General features: G+C 47.3%; 1 protein-coding gene across 1 annotated transcript; it reads right to left on the reverse strand.

The window, feature by feature from the left end:
* Positions 1-636: 636 nt before the first annotated feature.
* On the reverse strand, positions 637-17,734 carry LOC135704800 (ankyrin repeat and LEM domain-containing protein 2 homolog). Its single transcript, XM_065226299.1, has 7 exons — positions 17,267-17,734; positions 17,005-17,157; positions 4,135-4,622; positions 2,497-4,062; positions 1,951-2,433; positions 1,488-1,885; positions 637-1,421 (listed from the first exon to the last, which is right to left on the reverse strand). The coding sequence occupies exons 1-7, from the start codon at positions 17,310-17,312 to the stop codon at positions 1,145-1,147; spliced, it is 3,411 nt and encodes a 1,136-aa protein (XP_065082371.1). The 5' UTR covers positions 17,313-17,734; the 3' UTR covers positions 637-1,144.

Genomic DNA, 17,734 nt, shown 5'->3' on the forward strand with positions numbered 1-17,734 from the left:
CAGGCAAAGAAATGATTCGAAACGTACTTTGTTATAATGCAATGGAATCTGCTAAAATCTATTAACAACCTCACGGGGACTCATCACCATCTGCAACGACAAGCCAAGCGCAACTTGAGGGAAATGGATCCGCAATAAATATTATAAATTATTCAACATCATCACGTCAAAAGTCATGTTACGTTCACCGCTCTCCAGCTTCCTCCTACTACGCCAATTAAGTACACCAGCGCCATCCCCGGTAGATAGATGCCTAGATAGTAGAAAACTTATTAAAAAGCGAATTGCGAGTGTGCAAGGAAAAAGTTCCGCATTACAATGCGAAACGAATTCCCTCCGAGAAGGAGAAAGGGAAATCTAAATTGCAAACCATTTAGCACCTGACGACAGTCAGTAGTAGCGCGAGTCGCTTGTCGCTTTTCTGAAGCGAACAAATTTATTCATGCGACTCAATTACCCAGATCCCCAAAGTGCGGGATGGGAAAGGGGAGGGGAAGGTTTTTAAAGAAGGGTAATTTGCATCCCGAGACCCGAACAAACATCAGGGATTAACGGACGGCTCCCAGCACGGACAGTTTCGAATAGTTTTAGGACGAAGGAATTGTTCCCATTTCTGTTAAAACAAACAGACGACGGCGACACCTAATTGACTATTGTTTGTAATTCTTTAGCTAGATTTGTTTAATAATGTTCATAATTACTTAGCTCATATTAAGGATAATGTTATATGTAAAACGGAAAAAAGGCGAGTCTTACGATAGACACTGGTTCACGTTTTTTGTTTGTTAGTTTCTTGTTTGCGGTGATGACGATCACGAGGAATTGTTTTGTGAGTTGACTTTTCAGTTCTCGGAACGCGATTTTGTTATTTGGCAGGCTTCTTCCGGTTTGTGTTACACTAGTTTAAGTGGCCTAATCATAAGTTTCCGGTTTTGTTTAACAGTTTCTACCCAGCATTTGGGGGAAAGAAACAATAGTCTGTTGATGCTCCGCGTTGCGGTAGCCCGATTAAATAATGTAAAATCACTTAAACAATGAATAACGGTTAAAACAAAGGATCCGGCGCGGCGAATCGACTAAAATAAACGACAAAATCGAACGAAAAACTAACCTTCCAAGATGCACTACCGTGGAACGAGAACGACTACGAGGGCGGTGCCGGAACCACTCGCTGATGAAGTTTCCCGGCGTAATCGGACACGTTCATCAAACTGAGTTGTCCGTTGAGAGAGGCAGACATTAGGTTGTCGGAACCGGCGTCGCCCGCACTTCCTGTCCGAATCACTTTGGAAACGGAACCAGCCGGACTGCCTGGAGGCGATTGCTCGCCGACAATGGGGATACTGTTGCTGAGATCTGCCACCGAAACACCTCCCTGAATTGCAGCACGCCAACGAGACTTCTGCGTCTTGGAGGATAACCTGCGAAAAAATTGTCGGTCGTTTCGCAATTGAGCACAACTACAATTTAGAAAGTATAACCCTCACCTGTCCCTCTCCTCCACAGACAATCTGAGCATCGCTTTCCTCCATTCATGCACATGAGGAAACTTGCCCTGATCTATCACGCGCTTCTCGATCACATTCAGCACATCCACGTCCTGTTTGCTCGGTTCCTGTTCTTCTATGAAGATCCTGTATTGCGCCTCCTTGCTATCACTGCTACCTGCACTACTCTCTTCCTCATCCAGATCTCCGTTGGTGTCCAGGAATTGGTCCTCCTTCTCGTCACCGCTAACCACCCCGTCATCCGCCGACGATAGCGAACTAAAATCGAACAAGTCCGACTTCTGCGAGAAGAATGAAGGACTCGACGGAGGCGTCTCGAAGCACACATTCGCATCGTCCGAATCGGAATCGACTTCCAGCTCCGAATCGCTGCAACTCTGAAAAAATACAAATAAATCTTTTAACCAACAATCCACACAGCCAAAGAACCATCCACACTTACAAAGTACTCCTCGTCCTCCTCATCGGACACCTCGCCAAACGCCATCGTCGTGGGATTCCGGTACGTATCGAAATTACCCGCCGACGCCGTCCGCTCTAGACTAGAAACCAGGCCACTCAGGACCGGCACCATCGGACTGCTGTTACTACGGATCACCGCAGCAGCGGCAGCCTTCTTCCGCTGTTCCCGGCGCTTGTTCAACCTCTCCAGGCTACCCTTCTTGGCGTACACTCCGTCGATTCGGCAGTTACAGCAGTGCACCAACGGGTCCTCGCGCCACGTTCGACTGCAGCTGATTTCCGTTTGGGATCCGTTGCTCTCTTGATCCGGCTGGCTGCAGCCACCGTTCATCAGCTCCGCCTTCTTCAAGATGTAGAAATCGAGAAAGTTCTGCAGGCAAATCAAACTGTCCTGCAGATCCGGATACTTGCTGGCCGAGTTCAGCTCCCGGCTCTTGTCCAGCAGGACTTTCAGACGGTGGATCTGTGTAGGGGAGATGAGATAATATAATAAATTATTGATTTCGAAAATCTATTGACCGCTTACCACTCCCTGGGCCGTCTCCCGCTGCTGTTCGATGTTGATCACAATCAGCTGAGCGTACCGCGAGTGCACTTTGCTGAAATCGATCGACCCGAAGGCGGCATCCTTCCGGTAGTTGTCGACCATGGTGTTCAGCTTCCGGACGCAGTCCACCACGGCTTGCTGGAAGAACGACCCGAAATCCATCGTCATGGTGGTACAGCTGCTCTCGTCCAGATTCTTGACGAACCGTTTGGCAAACACCTGCAGCGAGTTGTGCAGGCACAGGTACGGGTTGGTGATTCTGGACCGGATCGGTTCCGGTTCCAGTACTATGGGAGGAGCGGCACTCGGTTGAATAACCAGCCGCTTGCGGAAGGTGACGGCTGTTATTTGAGGCGACGATCGGAGGGCTGCATCCGCCAGGGACATCTTGTCCAAGGCGTCACAGATCGATCCGAGACTGTCGTTTGGTTTTTCGAGTGATGGCAGTAGCTTGTTCACAGGCACCGGGAGACGGGACGTTTTCAGGAGCGCTTCTTGTTCCGTAAGATCTAGTTGTAGTTGACGTTTTCGGAGATAGTCTTCGAGTTGTTGCAAACCGTCGTTGCTCCTAAGATCGCTGAACGTACCCAGGAAGCTCCAGTACTCGTTCCAACCGACTTCGTGATCCTCGGCCAAGGTCCGACCGATAATCTCCAATCCCTTCTCGGTGTCGGTAAGTCGCAGTTTGCGTTCCTTGAACGAGGGCGAATCCGTAATGTTCGTTCCCTCGTAGAATGAATTGTTTTCATCGCAAAAATAGCTGAAGTTCCCTTCCCCGTTGCCGACGGATCGCTCAACCTCTGCTAATTCTTCCCGGGTATCATTTTTTCCGCTATCCACGTCGTCATCGTCATCATCGTATATCGTGGCGAACGAATTCTGCAACCTTTCCCGGTACTTCCGAAATAGGAATCCGTCTATTCCCTTCTTCACCGGACTCGCTCGCATACCGAAACTTCCACCGATAATTTTGGGCACTGGTTTGTTTCCATTCATTTCGTCAAGCTGCCGTTGCTCTTCCAACGCTTCCTGATCCGCATCTTCCTGGACCACTTCGATTTCACAGTTGTTATTCAAGGAGTTGCTTTTCTCATGCTCTTCCTGCTCCAGGGACAAATCGAAGGGCCGATTGGGAAACAGTGCCCTTCGGCCGCTGTTCTTCTTCGCGATCGGCGTCGATGAGAGTGGACTGACCACACCCACGGTAGACACCGGAATCTTACTCGAACTCATGGTTTTTACCGGCGATATGAACCTGGGCGACGGAATCAACCTCGGCGGTGTCTTCCAACGTTTGCAGAAGACCTGTGCCTTCTCCTTGTCCATCGGTCCAGCGTAGGCTTTTATTTCCAGCTTGGGACTGAATCGGTCCTTCGATTCCAGATTCGGCGGGTTCGAGAGGGTAAACGGTTCTCCCACCACGGGAGGGGCACTGTTGTCGACGGCTCGCAGAACCGGAACAAAAAACCGCTCCTGCAGGAGATCGGCGATGGCTTTGCGGATTTCCGGTGTGTCGTTTTTACTCTTGGCTCGGCTGCAAATAATCTGCGGGTGGAAATTTCAATGTTTGGGATTTGAATCATTAACCTTAACAATTACAAGTTACAAGCTACTCACGTCCTTCGGCAGATGCCCGTCGGAGTTCCGGGTCATCTTGCACTGCGGGTAGGAAATCAACACTTCCACCACCCCAGCCGAACCGAACTTGGCGGCAAAGTGCAGTGGCGTTTCGCTCCGGCACTTGTCCGGCATGTTCAGGTACAGATCTAGCAGGATGGCACTGACCTCGTCGGTCGAGGGATTCCGTTGACCATGCAGGAACTCGATGAACCCGGGATGTTCGATCGTCTGCAGTATCAGCTTGCACATGTCGGTGTTGCCCTCGATGGCGCCCACGTGCAGAGCGTTGTAGCGGGGGCCCTCCTTCAGGATGGTCGGCATATCGCCGGAACTGACCAGATAGCGCGGATTCAGCTGAACGATGTTCCGTACCATGTCCAGTTCGTTCTTTTCAATGTTCTTGCGGAAGGCCACCAGCTCCTGACTTTTCGGGGCTTTGAAGGGGGTCTTTTCGAGCTTCAGCTTGGACGCCGAGCTGGTTGGAGCTGGAAGAAATGGAAGAGGAGGGAGGTTTATGTTAATTTTGAGGAACGGAATTGCTAACAATCCCTGGGTTATAACCAGGACTGTGGAGTCGGAGTCGGACGCATTTTGGAATACGAGCAGTAGGAGTCGGATTCCGACGTCGACTTTAATAATAATAATTTTCAAACTAGATCGTCCCAAATGTTGGTCCATGAGCACCTTCTTTTTGGGCTCATGGTGAATTCAATTAATGCCTAGGCTAGTTCATCTCCGTAAACGGTGGGAAGCCTTAGAAAGAGGTTTCTCAGCCACATTGCTTGAATATCATGCTACTTCAACATGTCATTAACTACTCAACTTCTTCTTCTTCTTCTCTTGCTTTTGATGGGACCGGTGTTAGTGACCATATGCCCAGTGGTTTTGTTTGTTCGTCGAAGTTTTTGATGCCAACGCAGTCGGGCACCAAGTGCTTGCCCGCTCAAGCTGTCAAGCACTCGTTTGTTGTGTTTACAATTCAATTTTTATTTTTTTCAAGAAGTGAAACACATTTCGAAAAGTTTTTACGTCGTTTGATTTGAATAGGTCTATCAGCGTCCAGAATTTGCCGTCGAAATCGTATTCCGAGCGGGTGATGGCGTATTTGTTGCAGTGGAGTACTACATGGTCTGCTGTGTCCTCTGCCAGGCAGACGTCGCATTCAGAATCCTGAACAATTTTCATTTTAGCTAGCCAGTTGTTGGCGTAGCTGTGTCCGGCGATTAGGCGGTTTAGTGTTCTGACTTCTTTGTTGCTGAGTTGCTTGCCCTTGTACCAAGGGTTGTCGCTGTAATTTGGCTGAATAGCAAAGAAGTGCTTGCCTTTTTCCTCAGCGTAAGTAGAATACCATTTGTTTGTATTATCTACTCTTAGCTGATTGAACATATTTAACGCATCCTTGATGAAGATTCCGTTCTTCAAGATTCGTTCCGATTCTGCGCCAGCTTTGGCAAGCTCGTCTGCAATATCGTTCCCTTTGATTGCTGTGTGGCTCGGATCCACTGGATCGTGACTTTCAGGAACGACGCCTTAACAATGATGTCGTGAATCATTGAGTTGCGATTTCGTTCCTCGAGTTCCTCTTCTATCAATGGGCAAGATGATAGTGAGTCCGTGAAGAGTACTGCTCCAAAGATTTGTTCTTCTTGCAGGTGTTTTAATGCTACTGAGATAGCGAACAATTCGGCGGTCATTATGCAGATCTCTATGTCCAATCGTAGACTGATTCTGCGGTTCGTTGTTGGGCAGAATACTCCTACGCCACAGGAGGTCCCCATTTTTGAGACATCTGTGTAGATGTTCGGGCGGTGTTTGTATTTAGTGTTTTGTAGGTATAAGAATGTCTGTTTCAGGGTTCGTGGATCGCAGTTTCTTTTGGCAGGTGCTGCGTTGAGAAGCACCGTTTGAATGTCCATCGATTGGGTATGGTGCACTCTGACTGACGGGATCACCGCCTCAAAGATGTGCCGGTGTTTCAAATAAGTGCGTTCAACTAACGTTAGCATGTCCTCTGGTATTTCGGATCCACCTAGTAGCGTGAGTTGGTCTGCGACAACACTGCCGTGCAAAGTGTTTCGCAATCTCTTTACAGGTTACTTGTTCCATTCGTATTTCTAGCGGACTTTCCGCTGCAAGTGCTGCCAGAGTGTTCCTCGGTGTGGTCCTCGAACATCCTGTTGTTTTACGCCAACATTGATTGATCATCGTTTGAAGCGATTCTTTGTTAGTTTTACTAGCATTCCCGAAAATGGTGCATCCATACTCGATGACACTTCGTATATATACTATACAAAAGTCCCATAGTCTCTGGATGTCCGCCGTGCTTTATTTTCGATATAACCTTCATCATATTCATACGTTCCTGAATTTTGTGTCGTAGCTCCCGAATGTGTTTTCCGTAGCTAGTCGTTCTATCCATGTAGATTCCTAGGTATTTGTAGCTTGGCACTGTTTCAATAGGAGTTCCTCCGACTATTACTCCCAGTGTCACCTTGCTTGCTTTGAAAATCATCGCTTTGGTTTTATCTGGGTTGATTTCCAAATTTAATTCGGCTGATTTTCTTTCGATTCTATCGATGGCTGCTTGTGCCTTGACCGTGATACTGGCAAGGTTATTCCCAAAGACGAGGATGAAAAAATCATCGGCATACTGGACTAGAATTGTATCTTCAACCGTATACAAATTGAATAAGACCGGTGACAGTACATCACCCTGCGGCAATCCGTTGCTAACAGTCCTTTTGATTTCCTCCGTTCCAGTTTTCATAATCACAGTTCGATTTCGCAAAAAATACTGTGATCCATCGAATGTATTCTTGGGGTACGTTGAATCCGGTCATTATTTCTTCCAGCTTGTCTGTGCGAACCGCGTTAAAAGCGTTGCTTGAGTCCAAAAAGACTCCGACTGTGGTTAGTCCGCTCCTCCGTTTAGCTTGGATGAGGTTCGTAACGTATGTGATGCAAGTGTTCGTTGACTGTCCTTTACGAAAACCGAATGATAGGTTGGGTAGTATTTGCTGCTTGTCGATAAACTGGTTTAGTCAATCTAGAACAGCAGAGTTTAGCGTTTTTGTTAGTGTAGGTACAAGGGATATTGGTCTGTTCCCCGCTGGAGTGGTGTTATCCTTTCCAGGCTTTGGCACGACGACGATACGAATTTGCTTCAGATGCTGTGGTAGGCTTCCCCGTCTCCAGTAGTTGTTCAGTTCGATCAAGACTAGCTTAGTCACTTGTGGGCTCAGGGACTTCAGCATATCATAGGTGATACGATCAACTCCTGGGGCCGACGATTTCTTCCGGTTCAGGATGTTGTTCCATTTGTTCTGGTCCATGATGTCGTAATTGCTGATTGTTGAACCGTTCGCGTATTCCGGGGAAATATCGCTCGGGCCGACGTGTAGGTCCATAAATTCCTTTGACAGATCTGGATTGTCCTGGATTATGTTGTTGCGCGTACCTGTTTTCTTTCCAGTGAGTCGTCGTATCTTTTTCCAGAGTTCGGCTGAACTTGTTTGTGGGTCCACCTCTTCGGCGAATCTGTTGATGCTTTCTTTGACGTTCGCCTTCTTCAACCGAAAAAGATTGCTGAACTTCTTTTCAGGTGAATCAGGTTTTCCGGGGTGCTGTTTCGGTTGAAGTTCGACAACGCCTGCTGTTTCGCCTTCCAAGCTGCCTCGACTTCGTCGCCCCAACAAATATTTTTGTTGAATTGGTTGGTCATTCTGTTGCGCTTTATTATTGTTCCTACTTCTCGGCTGAGGTCGCTGATTCCACCAACTGTAATGGTGTCTAGCCTGGATATGTCTGTTTTTATCTGTCTTCTGTTGAAAACGAATTTCTCCTTGTGTGGAACTTGGGTGTTCCATTCTATTTCTATTGTGAGGTGATGACTTCCAATTGACTCGTCTCTTACAGTCCAGGTGCAGTCCAACACTAGGTTGCTTGAGACCAGTGTGAGATCAATGGCAGTGGCCTTCTTGTTGAGTTGTTGCGGTTTGTAGGTGGGGCTTCCGTCGTTCATAAGAATCAGGTCGGATGTGTTGATTGCCTGGATGGCTGCTGCACCTCTTGGGGACGTTTTGTCATTACCCCACAGTGTGTGATGGCAATTGAAGTCACCACCAAAAATCACTTTTGGAAATTTCCCTAGCGCCACCAACATGAGGTCGATATCATGTTGGAAGTCGTTAACGGGCATTGAGGGAGAGAGATATACCGCTGCTAGGACAACTTTCAGGATTGGTACGTATATTGCCACACACTGACTTCCATCGCTGGTCGTAGGTATGGAAATGGGCTGGAAACCGTAGTCTTTATGAATATATATGGCGGCACCGCCATATTCGTCATATCTGGAGTTAAGTACTTTATTGTATCCGCTAATGTTGTATATTCTGGAGTTTTGGTTTTCTACTTTTGACCAAGTTTCGGAAAGGAGGGCCGCTGTGTACGACCCAGTCATCAATGATCTTTGTAGTTCTTCTTTGTGTTTGGAAACGCTTTGTATGTTACACTGAAGTAGTTTTATCCCTTTTCTCCTACTATCCATAATTAATCAGGGAAAGATGAATGAGTCTAATTTTTATGAATAACGTCAAAACTTAGATATTTTTTGCTTGTTTCGATAATGTTTTCTCTAGCTTGTCCTTTCAAATCCGTATCTGCGATGATGGCACTGTAGTAGTGCTGCAGTGCTTCTTGTATGGCGTGGTTGATGGTTATTTTGGAGACCGTGTCTTGTTGGTTCTTCGCATCTTGCAATTTCAATTTCCACCGTTCGTGCTCGTCGGTTTTGTACGGGTTATTCAATGCTGTTCCGTTGATTTCACTGGATGGTTCCTTCCTTTTGCGCTTTCTTGCTTCTTCTTCCCGATCCAGTTCCCGGGCGGGTGTGTAGACTTCTGGTTTCTTATTCCGCGTGTCTCGGGATGGTCCTTTGATTGGGTTTCTGTTATTGCTTCTTCCTGCTATTGACGCGTAATCCTGAGATCCTTTATCTCCTGGTTTCGGTTGATCCATGAATTCAGCGAGTGCGTTGAAGCTGTTTGAAGTCGTGATAGAGAAGTATTCCTTGGCTTCGAAGAACGTCAAAGCTTTCGTTGCCATGATTGACTTTATATTGTTCTGGCGTTGGCCAACCATGGCAGCGTCGAGCACTTCGGCAGTTTGCTGTTTTGTGGTTGTAGCGCAGGCAGTTTAGACAAAGAAAAACTTTTCTGTAGAATGGTTCCACCTTGATGGAGCAGCTGTGTAGTTTTACGAGCTCTGGTAGCTTGTTCGACCGGAACGTGACACTGACGCGGGTTGAGGGAATTTTTGCGTTGTTAACAAAGCGTTGGAAGCGATAAACGTCCGTAATCGGCACCAAGCTGTGTAGGTCTTGTATGATTTCTTCGGTCGTCATATCAGTCGGGATCCCGGAGATAACTCCAGTTACTGATATCAAGTGCTTGGCTACATAAGCTTTAAATCCGTATGCATCCACTACGCTGTTTAGTACAAGTCTGTTCGCCGCTGTGAAGTTATTGAGATATACTAATACCTTCCTTTTTCCTGCGTTTTTGATTTCCGTGACGTGAGAGGAGGTTCCGAATATTCTTCGTAGCATTCTTCCAACTGACATCTTATTGATGCTTTTTTGTTGATCTGCATCGGTGAGCTCCACATAGACGCGGAAGGGTCCGCCATCTTTGTCAGTGTAGTAGTAGTCCTGCTTGGGGTTTTCCTTTCCTTTTGGCGGGTTGGAGTCTGTCAGTGTAGATCCTTGTTCCGTAGTTTTCGATGGTCCAGCTGTTGTCCGAATTCCGGGTGGGGGCGTTGGGGGTTTAGGTTCTTGTAGATCATCCACGTCCATGATGTTTGTTCTTCTTCCTCATAACAAAATGGTCGATACCACGTGAGCGACTTTTTCGCTGTAACTCAATTTCAAAGTTATTTGTTCAGTATTTATATTTTTCGGTGATTGATAGACTAATTTCCGTAGTTTTTAGCTATTTTCAAATATAAATATTGAAATAAACTTCCACTTCCACTGAAAACAAATTCGTAACGATAACCAAAATCGACTGGTATAGCCAATGGCGCGCGCGAGAATGAACTACTCAACTAAAAGTGTAAACAGTCAGTACAATAACACAGTAAACAGCATACGAAAAAGAAAGACTGGACTCAGCCTAGTTAGCGAATTTCACTCGCTAACTGGGCTGGCTTGTCAAACGTCAAAAAATACCGAGGGGAACTTCAATGGATTGTTTGATCGACGTTAAACAAATTTCACGTACATTGAATTGAAACAGTGTTAAGTTTGTTATTATTATTTTCACAGCATTCAAACTCGCGAGTTTAGAAAGGCTTAACGCTCTCGCTACGTCCGAAGAACAAGGGACTCGTGAAGGCCGCGCTGGGAGTTCCGGATGAAAGCGAGCGAATCACCCAAACAATTTGACTGCCTGAACTGCAACAACGGTGGGCATCGAGTGCGCGATTGTGAAGTCTTCAAGAAATTGGACGTCGACGATCGTTGGAGAAGAGTTCGCGCACTGCTGCTGTACCAGAACTGCCTGTTTAACCATGGACGTCGTGCGTGTCGAGGGCGAAAGACTTGCGACATTGACGGCTGCCAGTTTCGCCACCATCCTCTCCCTCCACTCCTCAAGAGGACCACCGAAGTCATCGGTACCGGTGCCGAGAGTTCAGGTAGCCGATAACCATACCCACCACGCCTCATACTCTATGTCTTCGGTGGACTGGCGATACTTCGCGATTGGAGAAGGAGTCACAGCGGATCACTATCGAGATCGCTGGAATTGGGCAGAGCAAACAGCACAAATTGGTGAACGCGAGGACCGTCAACAATCTCGGTCTTCCCGTCCAAAGCTTCCAGGCCGAACAAGCGGTGAAAGTGTACCCACACCTGAAGGGCATCCCAGTAAGCAACTATCAGAATGCCAGAATGACAATCTGCGGGCACTTCCGCTGAAGATAAGAGAAGGTGATGGATCTGCGTACGTCTATGGTCCTCGAGGAAGCAGCAATCGTGACGAGAAGCTCCACGAGACTTTTTCGATATTGAGAGTACCGGAACGGGCCCAGTGGAAACTCCGTTGACGAAGCAGCAACAAGCGGTGACTATCATGGAAACTACAATTCGACGAGTTGCGGACCGTTTTGATTGACGGGATTGATTTGGAAGGAGGACCAAGTGGAATTCCCGAACAGCTAAACGATGGCACTGCGTCGACTAGAATGCCTTGAACGACGGATGGATCGTGAAATACGCGAATACGAAGCGAAGGGATATGCGCATAAGGCGACGAAAGTGGAAATTGAAGCAGCCGACCCAAGGAGAACGTGGAATGGGGTGGCAGTCAGCTCGGATGTTCAGAAGATGTTCCACCAGCTCCGAATCCGAGAAGAAGACAAGATTTCTCAACTATTTTTTTATGGCGACAATCCAACGATCTACGTGATGGACATCGCAACATTCGGGAGCACCTGCTCGCCAGCATCGGCGCAATTCGAGTCTACCCCGAAGCGGCAAAAGTGATCATTCTCCGTGCAGGAAGCAGCAAAAGTGGCAAGTGACGTGCGCTACGTTCATGGCAACGGAGGATTCAAGCTTCATAACTGGCGGTCGAACAGCCGCACGGTGCTCAACAGACTAGGCGAAGTCCAACACGATGCCGATAAGCAGCTGGACCTGATCGAAAGTGCTAACACTGAAAGGGTGCTCGGTATGCTTTGGAGCCCATCAACGGACGGATGAGTTTCTCTACACAGATGAGCGAAGAGGTGCAAACGCTGATACGCACAACGAGGCCGACGAAGAGACCGGTGCTGCGATGTGTGATGACCCTATTTGATCCGTTGGGGTTGCTTTCGCCGTTCATCATCCACGGAAAGGTTCTGATCCAGGACCTTTGGCGAGAAGGTACGGGTTGGGACGAACAAGTCAGCGATGAGGTCTACACGAAGTGGCAGAAGTGGATACATATGATCGAATACATAGCCGAGATTCGAATCCCAAGATGCTACTTCCGTGGTGCTGCTCACAGGACCTACCAGAATTCTGAAGTCCATGTGTTCGTTGATGCAAACGAGGTGGCGTATTCTTGTGCGGTCTATCTGCGCACATTCAACGAAGATTGCGATTCGCAGAGTTGTCTAATCGCCGCCAAATCAAGGGTCGCCCCACTGAAACCTTGGTCCATTCCCCGGCTGAAGCTACAGGCATGTGTGCGGGCGCACGGTGGTCGAAATTCGTCATAGAAAACCACAACATTCTCGTATCCAAGACCACGTACTGGACGGATTCGAGAACAGCGCTAGTCTGGATTAAAGCTGATCCGCGTAACTATCGACAGTTCGTCTCTTATCGGGTAGGCGAGATCCTGGAACATTCAACGGCAGCTCAGTGGCGCTGGGTACCGTCAAAATCCAATCCAGCGGATGAAGCGACGAAATGGGGAAGTGGCCCGTACTTCGATCACGACAGCAGCTGGTTTCAAGGAACCGACTGTCTACGATTGCCGGAAGAAGAGTGGCCCCGTATTAAGGACCCAGTGACCGCTACTACCGAAGAAATACGTGCATCTATTCTGCACCACCGATCGTTCGAACCCGCAATAGACTTCGATCGGTTCTCATCCTCCTCGATTCTTGCACAACACGTCCAAAAAGTGACCGGAATACTCCGGGCCGTTGCAGCACTCGGAAATTCGAACGACTGAAGAAACAATCATTAAGCTGGTGCAACACGAATCCAACCCAGTTGAAGTTGCTGTACTGTCAAACAAAGCGCCGAACGAAGTGGGACAGGAGGTAATCGGGAAGCAAAGCTCCATCTATCAACTGATGCCAGCGCTGGATGGTAACGGATTGCTACGCGAGCGCGGTCGGATGGAGTTAGCTGGAAGCCTACCCTATGGCGTGCGACATCCGGTGATCCTGCCGAGGAATCATCGCGTCACGGAACTCTTGGTGAGCCGATACCATCGCTATTATCGCCATGGGAACGACGAGACGGTAGTCAACGAGGTCCGGAAGCTTTACACGATTCCAAGGCTTCGTTCGGTGGTCAAGAAGTTGAAACGCAACTGCACTTTCTGCAAAATCCTTCAAGCTCGACCAGCGATACCTCCGATGGCGCCACTTCCAGCTGTGCGTCTACCTCACCACGAACGAGCTTTCACCTACACTGGGGTGGACTACTTCGGACCACTGCTGGTGAAGCTGGGGAGATCCTACGTCAAACGATGGATCGCACTATTCACTTGCCTGACGGTACGTGCGGTTCATCTAGAAGTCGCCTATTCCAAGGAGCCGATCGAGTACTGCGGCATCAAATAAGCCAGGGACTGTCCGAAACCTTCACCAGTACCAACACCCAATGGAGATTCATACCACCGGAAGCACCACACATGGGGGGAGCCTGGGAACGCTTGGTTCAGTAAGTAAAGGCTGCGATGGCTGAAGCGTACTCCGAGGGGAAGCTTGACGATGAGGGGCTGCAGGCACTGGTCATGGAGGCAGAGTATGTGGTAAACTCAAGGCCTCTAACGTATTTTACCACTGGAGTCTGACGAGGCGGATTCGCTCACGCCAAACCATTTCCTGTAGCTGTGCTCAAACGGAGGGAAGCGAATCAGTGAAGTGGGTGAAGCTGGAGTTAGGAGCCAGTCTAGCGAACTAGTTCGTCGACACATCCTGGGACCTGATCCAGCGTCAACTGGTTGAAACCTTTGATGAAACCCGCATTCTATAACCAGCGAAGCGCAACGGATATGGGAGCGAGGACGAATCGTTCGTATGATCCCGAATCCGGATGCCCGGCACGGCTGGCACAACTCGACGTGATGAAAGGACCTGAAGATCCGGGGGACTCCGGACTACACCCGGGGGAAACTGTCAAAGCAGAAGACGAGCTGGCCGCCCTATCTACCGACGTTTCTGAGCGCGGCGGCTGTCAAAGTGCCGTGACAAGACCAGTGACAGACGTCAAGGCTGACGAGTTGATCTGAAAAGACCAGAAAATTAACCTCTTCGTACGGTGTGGTTCGTAGTAATTAAAGTCTTGGGCTAGTCTAAATTCCAATTAAGTAGTGCCTAAAATTATTTTGTATTCTAGTTACGGGCTACTTAGTAAAGGTAAAGGATTAAATATACGATAATTAATGCTAGAAACTAATTATTCTAAATAAAACTTAAATCTACACAGTGAAGTGAACGCTTAGCATAACCAACACATTTGAACGGCCCTTTTCAAAAGAACACTGAAGTGTAAGTTTGTATCAGTTTCTAAAACTAACCCTAAACTAAAACTAAGAATCGGTGGCGCTAAATCCTGAAATATAGATTTGCCGCCTTCAAAAAGCGCAGTACAGCTGCTTGGTCGTCTCCTAGCATGACCCGTACGCTGGCGGGCAGACCGTGAAGGCAACGAAGATGGTCGAATTGTGGGCATACGCATAACACGTACTCCACCGTCGAAGGAATATAGCACATTTCACAGGACTTCCTGAAGGGTCCTCCGCTGAAATCCCGTGAGATTGGGGCGTGTCCTGTCCGGAGCCTGAAAAAAAATTCTCTGGTCTCGCAGGTTCGCAAGGTCCGTCCACTTTCCGATGTCGCCTTTGATCTTTCTGAAGAACCTGGAAGCCTGGCACGGGACTATTCCGTTGCCCACGCTGTCCGCACTGTGCAAGCGATCCATCTCTTCGCGTCCATGTGTAGGTAGTGTTTGGTGGCACAACCTTCAGGATGCCCCGGACCGAGACCTCCGACGAAAGACTGTGGGAGTCCGACAGGATCGGGATTGGACGATCCGCAGGAACCGTGACCGCATGGAGAATAGCCGCTGCTTCTGCCGAAATTTGTGTTGGCAGACTTCAACTCGTTGGGGAAATATCACCAGCGATTCCCATTCCGACTCCAGCTCTCGATCTTAACCCGTCCGTGTAGCGATGCATGTAGTTGGGGTAACCCGGATTGTAGAACTATCCCACAAATGGTTTGGATGATACCCCGAACACGTCTTTAAGCTCTTTCTTATGGTTATTTTTATTAGGCCGGTCAGCTCTGCTACCGATCTCCCAAGGGATACGGAATTGTCCCCGGCTCTGAACTTCTCCTTTATCCGGCTGTCGATGTAGTGAAACTTGTAATCCCCCTTCCCTGCCAACACCATCATCGGGCAGGGTAGGTCCTCCCGGCGAGAATTGTCTTCAAATTTTGCTCAGAATTACAGGTGGTAGGCAGGTGTCAAAATTCAAATGACCATAACTTTTCGAAAAAGGGTCTAAATTTTATGGTTCCAATTTCATTCGACAGAACATGTATCGAAGTTTGAATAAACCATTGGAAAGCTAATAGTATGTAGTTCCATTCAGCATAAGAACTAGTAGTTGTAGTAGTAGTGCCGTTCATCCTAAATAAAAGAACGATTATGTTGTCTTTCTTTCGCCCTTACTGTGATGAGGGGATACAAAGAGTTGAAGTAACTAACAATCTGGGACCGTTGATCTTCTTACTTTACTTCAATGACGTGAATTTAGTTATCGAAGGTCCACGACTATCGTATGCAGCTGATCTCAAAATCTACTCACGGATCTGCTCGATCGATGATTGTCAATTCCTCCAACGTCAGTTTGAAGAATTTGAACCGAATAACGGTGAATCCTGCGAAGTGTTCAGTCACCATTATTGAACGTGTGAGCCATGTAAAAGATCTAGGTGTCATCCTGTACTCTCAACTTACATACAAGCAACACATCTCATACGGCGTTAGACAAGTCGTCAAGGACAGTGGACTTTATCTTCAGAACAGCTAAGAATTTCTCCGACATCCATTGCCATCATTGAGTTGACTTTAATTCTAATTTTAATTACTTTTCATTCCCATCCTGGACCACTGTGCAATCATCCTTACACCTCGCTTGAAATTCTGCTTACAAGTACCTTGGAGTGCTCCTTAGAATTCACTTTGATTTCTCCTTAGAAATCAATTAGAAAAGTTTCCTCAAAATTACTTTGCAGTTTTAGTTAGAACTCTCTTTGAATTATCTTTGGAATTGACTTGCAATGCTCCACAGAATTCCATTGTAAATTTGCTTTGAATCCTACTCAGGATTCCCTTGGAATTCTTACCAAAACTACATTTTTTCCGTTTTTATTCATCACTGCAACCATTACTTTGATCTATTGTGACAACAAGAGCTACTTTGAAATTCTCCTTACGTTTCACCTGGAGTCTGGAGCTTGGTCTAGGGTTCCTCAGATTTCACTTTCCTTACAAATCATCCTCTGATTTTTTCCTCTAAATTCCCATGAAATTATTCCTAGAAATCCTTGGAAATTCCTATCAAATGCATTCATTATAGTTCATAGGCTTTGAAACTTTTGCAGGGCCCTTAATTTATTTGATTCCATTAGCAATTCAAAAACCCAGTAAAACCTTACTGACTGGATTAGTGTATATGGTCCCCACGCATGGGGAGCGGTTTAAAACCTATCAAAAACTGTCCACGTGGTACAAGTACAGCCGCTAAGCTTCAAGTGAAACCATATTGGTCCCATGTGTTTATGAAAATCCATAAAACATGGGACAACTATGCGACCACCGGCAGTAAGTAGGTATTACTAAGCATTGCATGTCTTTCAGTTGGTCCGAATTCGATCGAAATAGGAATGCGAATTCCAAATAGAACCTATTTTCGTCCAATGTTCCAATTAATTGGAAACTCAACCATCTACCGAACCCACATTCCAGCGTGGAACGAAAACACGAAAATAGACTCAAGACAAACAGCAGCTCACACGCGAATGGGAATCGCGCGAATATTTTTAATCGGAAAAGCAGTTACAACTTACATTTGGGTGCGGTCGATGGCACTGGATCCGATGGCCCATTAAGATAGAAATAGACCGCCTCCTCGCTGGTGCGGAACGCCTTCAGCCGGGCTTCCTTGTGTGATTTGAGCACCTTCAGTGCCTCCTCCTTATCGTTGTAGAAGCTCTTGATTGCTAAAAATAAACACCAATATCAATCACCGAACAGCAACAATAAATAATAATAATAATATTCAACAATCATCGATCTACAGAGAGGTTAGGGAAGGGAAAGGACTCTTACACAGCTCCGGTTCCTTGTAGGGAAGGTAAATTGCGTAGTACTCCATTGTTGCTGGTCGCTACTCGTCTATCTCTACCTGCTGCCGGACAGCTGAGTGATCTTCCGCTGCATCCGCAACCAGGCAACGCTCCGAGTTCTTTTCCTGCCGAACGGGTACACGTACCAACACGAACAATGAAGGAAAAATCGTAAAAATGTCAACCAGCCCCCGTCTGTCGTTGCTGTTTTTCCCACACCCAGCACACTGTTTTTCGATCGTGATTCGGCTGATAAAAATGTCAGATATTTTCGGTTTGCTTCCTTTCTGCACTTCACTTTTCAAACAATGAAAGCTGAAATTCGCGTTTTTCTTCTGCTCGATAAGTCCGTAGAATGGATGGAGACACAACAAACAAAACAACTGTTACTGACGTTGTGGATGCGCGATGTCGTGATGTGTCCGTTCGCTTTTGGGTGAAAAAAACTTCT

The sequence above is a fragment of the Ochlerotatus camptorhynchus genome, unplaced genomic scaffold (genome assembly GCF_037179485.1).
Source record: "Ochlerotatus camptorhynchus isolate MF236.1 unplaced genomic scaffold, CSIRO-AGI_Acam_v1.1 ptg000248l, whole genome shotgun sequence".
Taxonomy (NCBI): Eukaryota; Metazoa; Arthropoda; class Insecta; order Diptera; family Culicidae; genus Ochlerotatus; species Ochlerotatus camptorhynchus.

Bases quoted from the DNA above. Each gene is read 5' to 3' on its own strand.
- LOC135704800 (XM_065226299.1), bottom strand. From the start codon at position 17,312: ATGGAGTACTACGCAATTTACCTTCCCTACAAGGAACCGGAGCTGT. The intron at 4,063-4,134 runs GTGAGTAGCTTG...TTCCACCCGCAG, and splicing joins ACGGGCATCTGCCGAAGGAC to ATTATTTGCAGCCGAGCCAA. The intron at 2,434-2,496 runs GTAAGCGGTCAA...TCCCCTACACAG, and splicing joins GGGAGACGGCCCAGGGAGTG to ATCCACCGTCTGAAAGTCCT.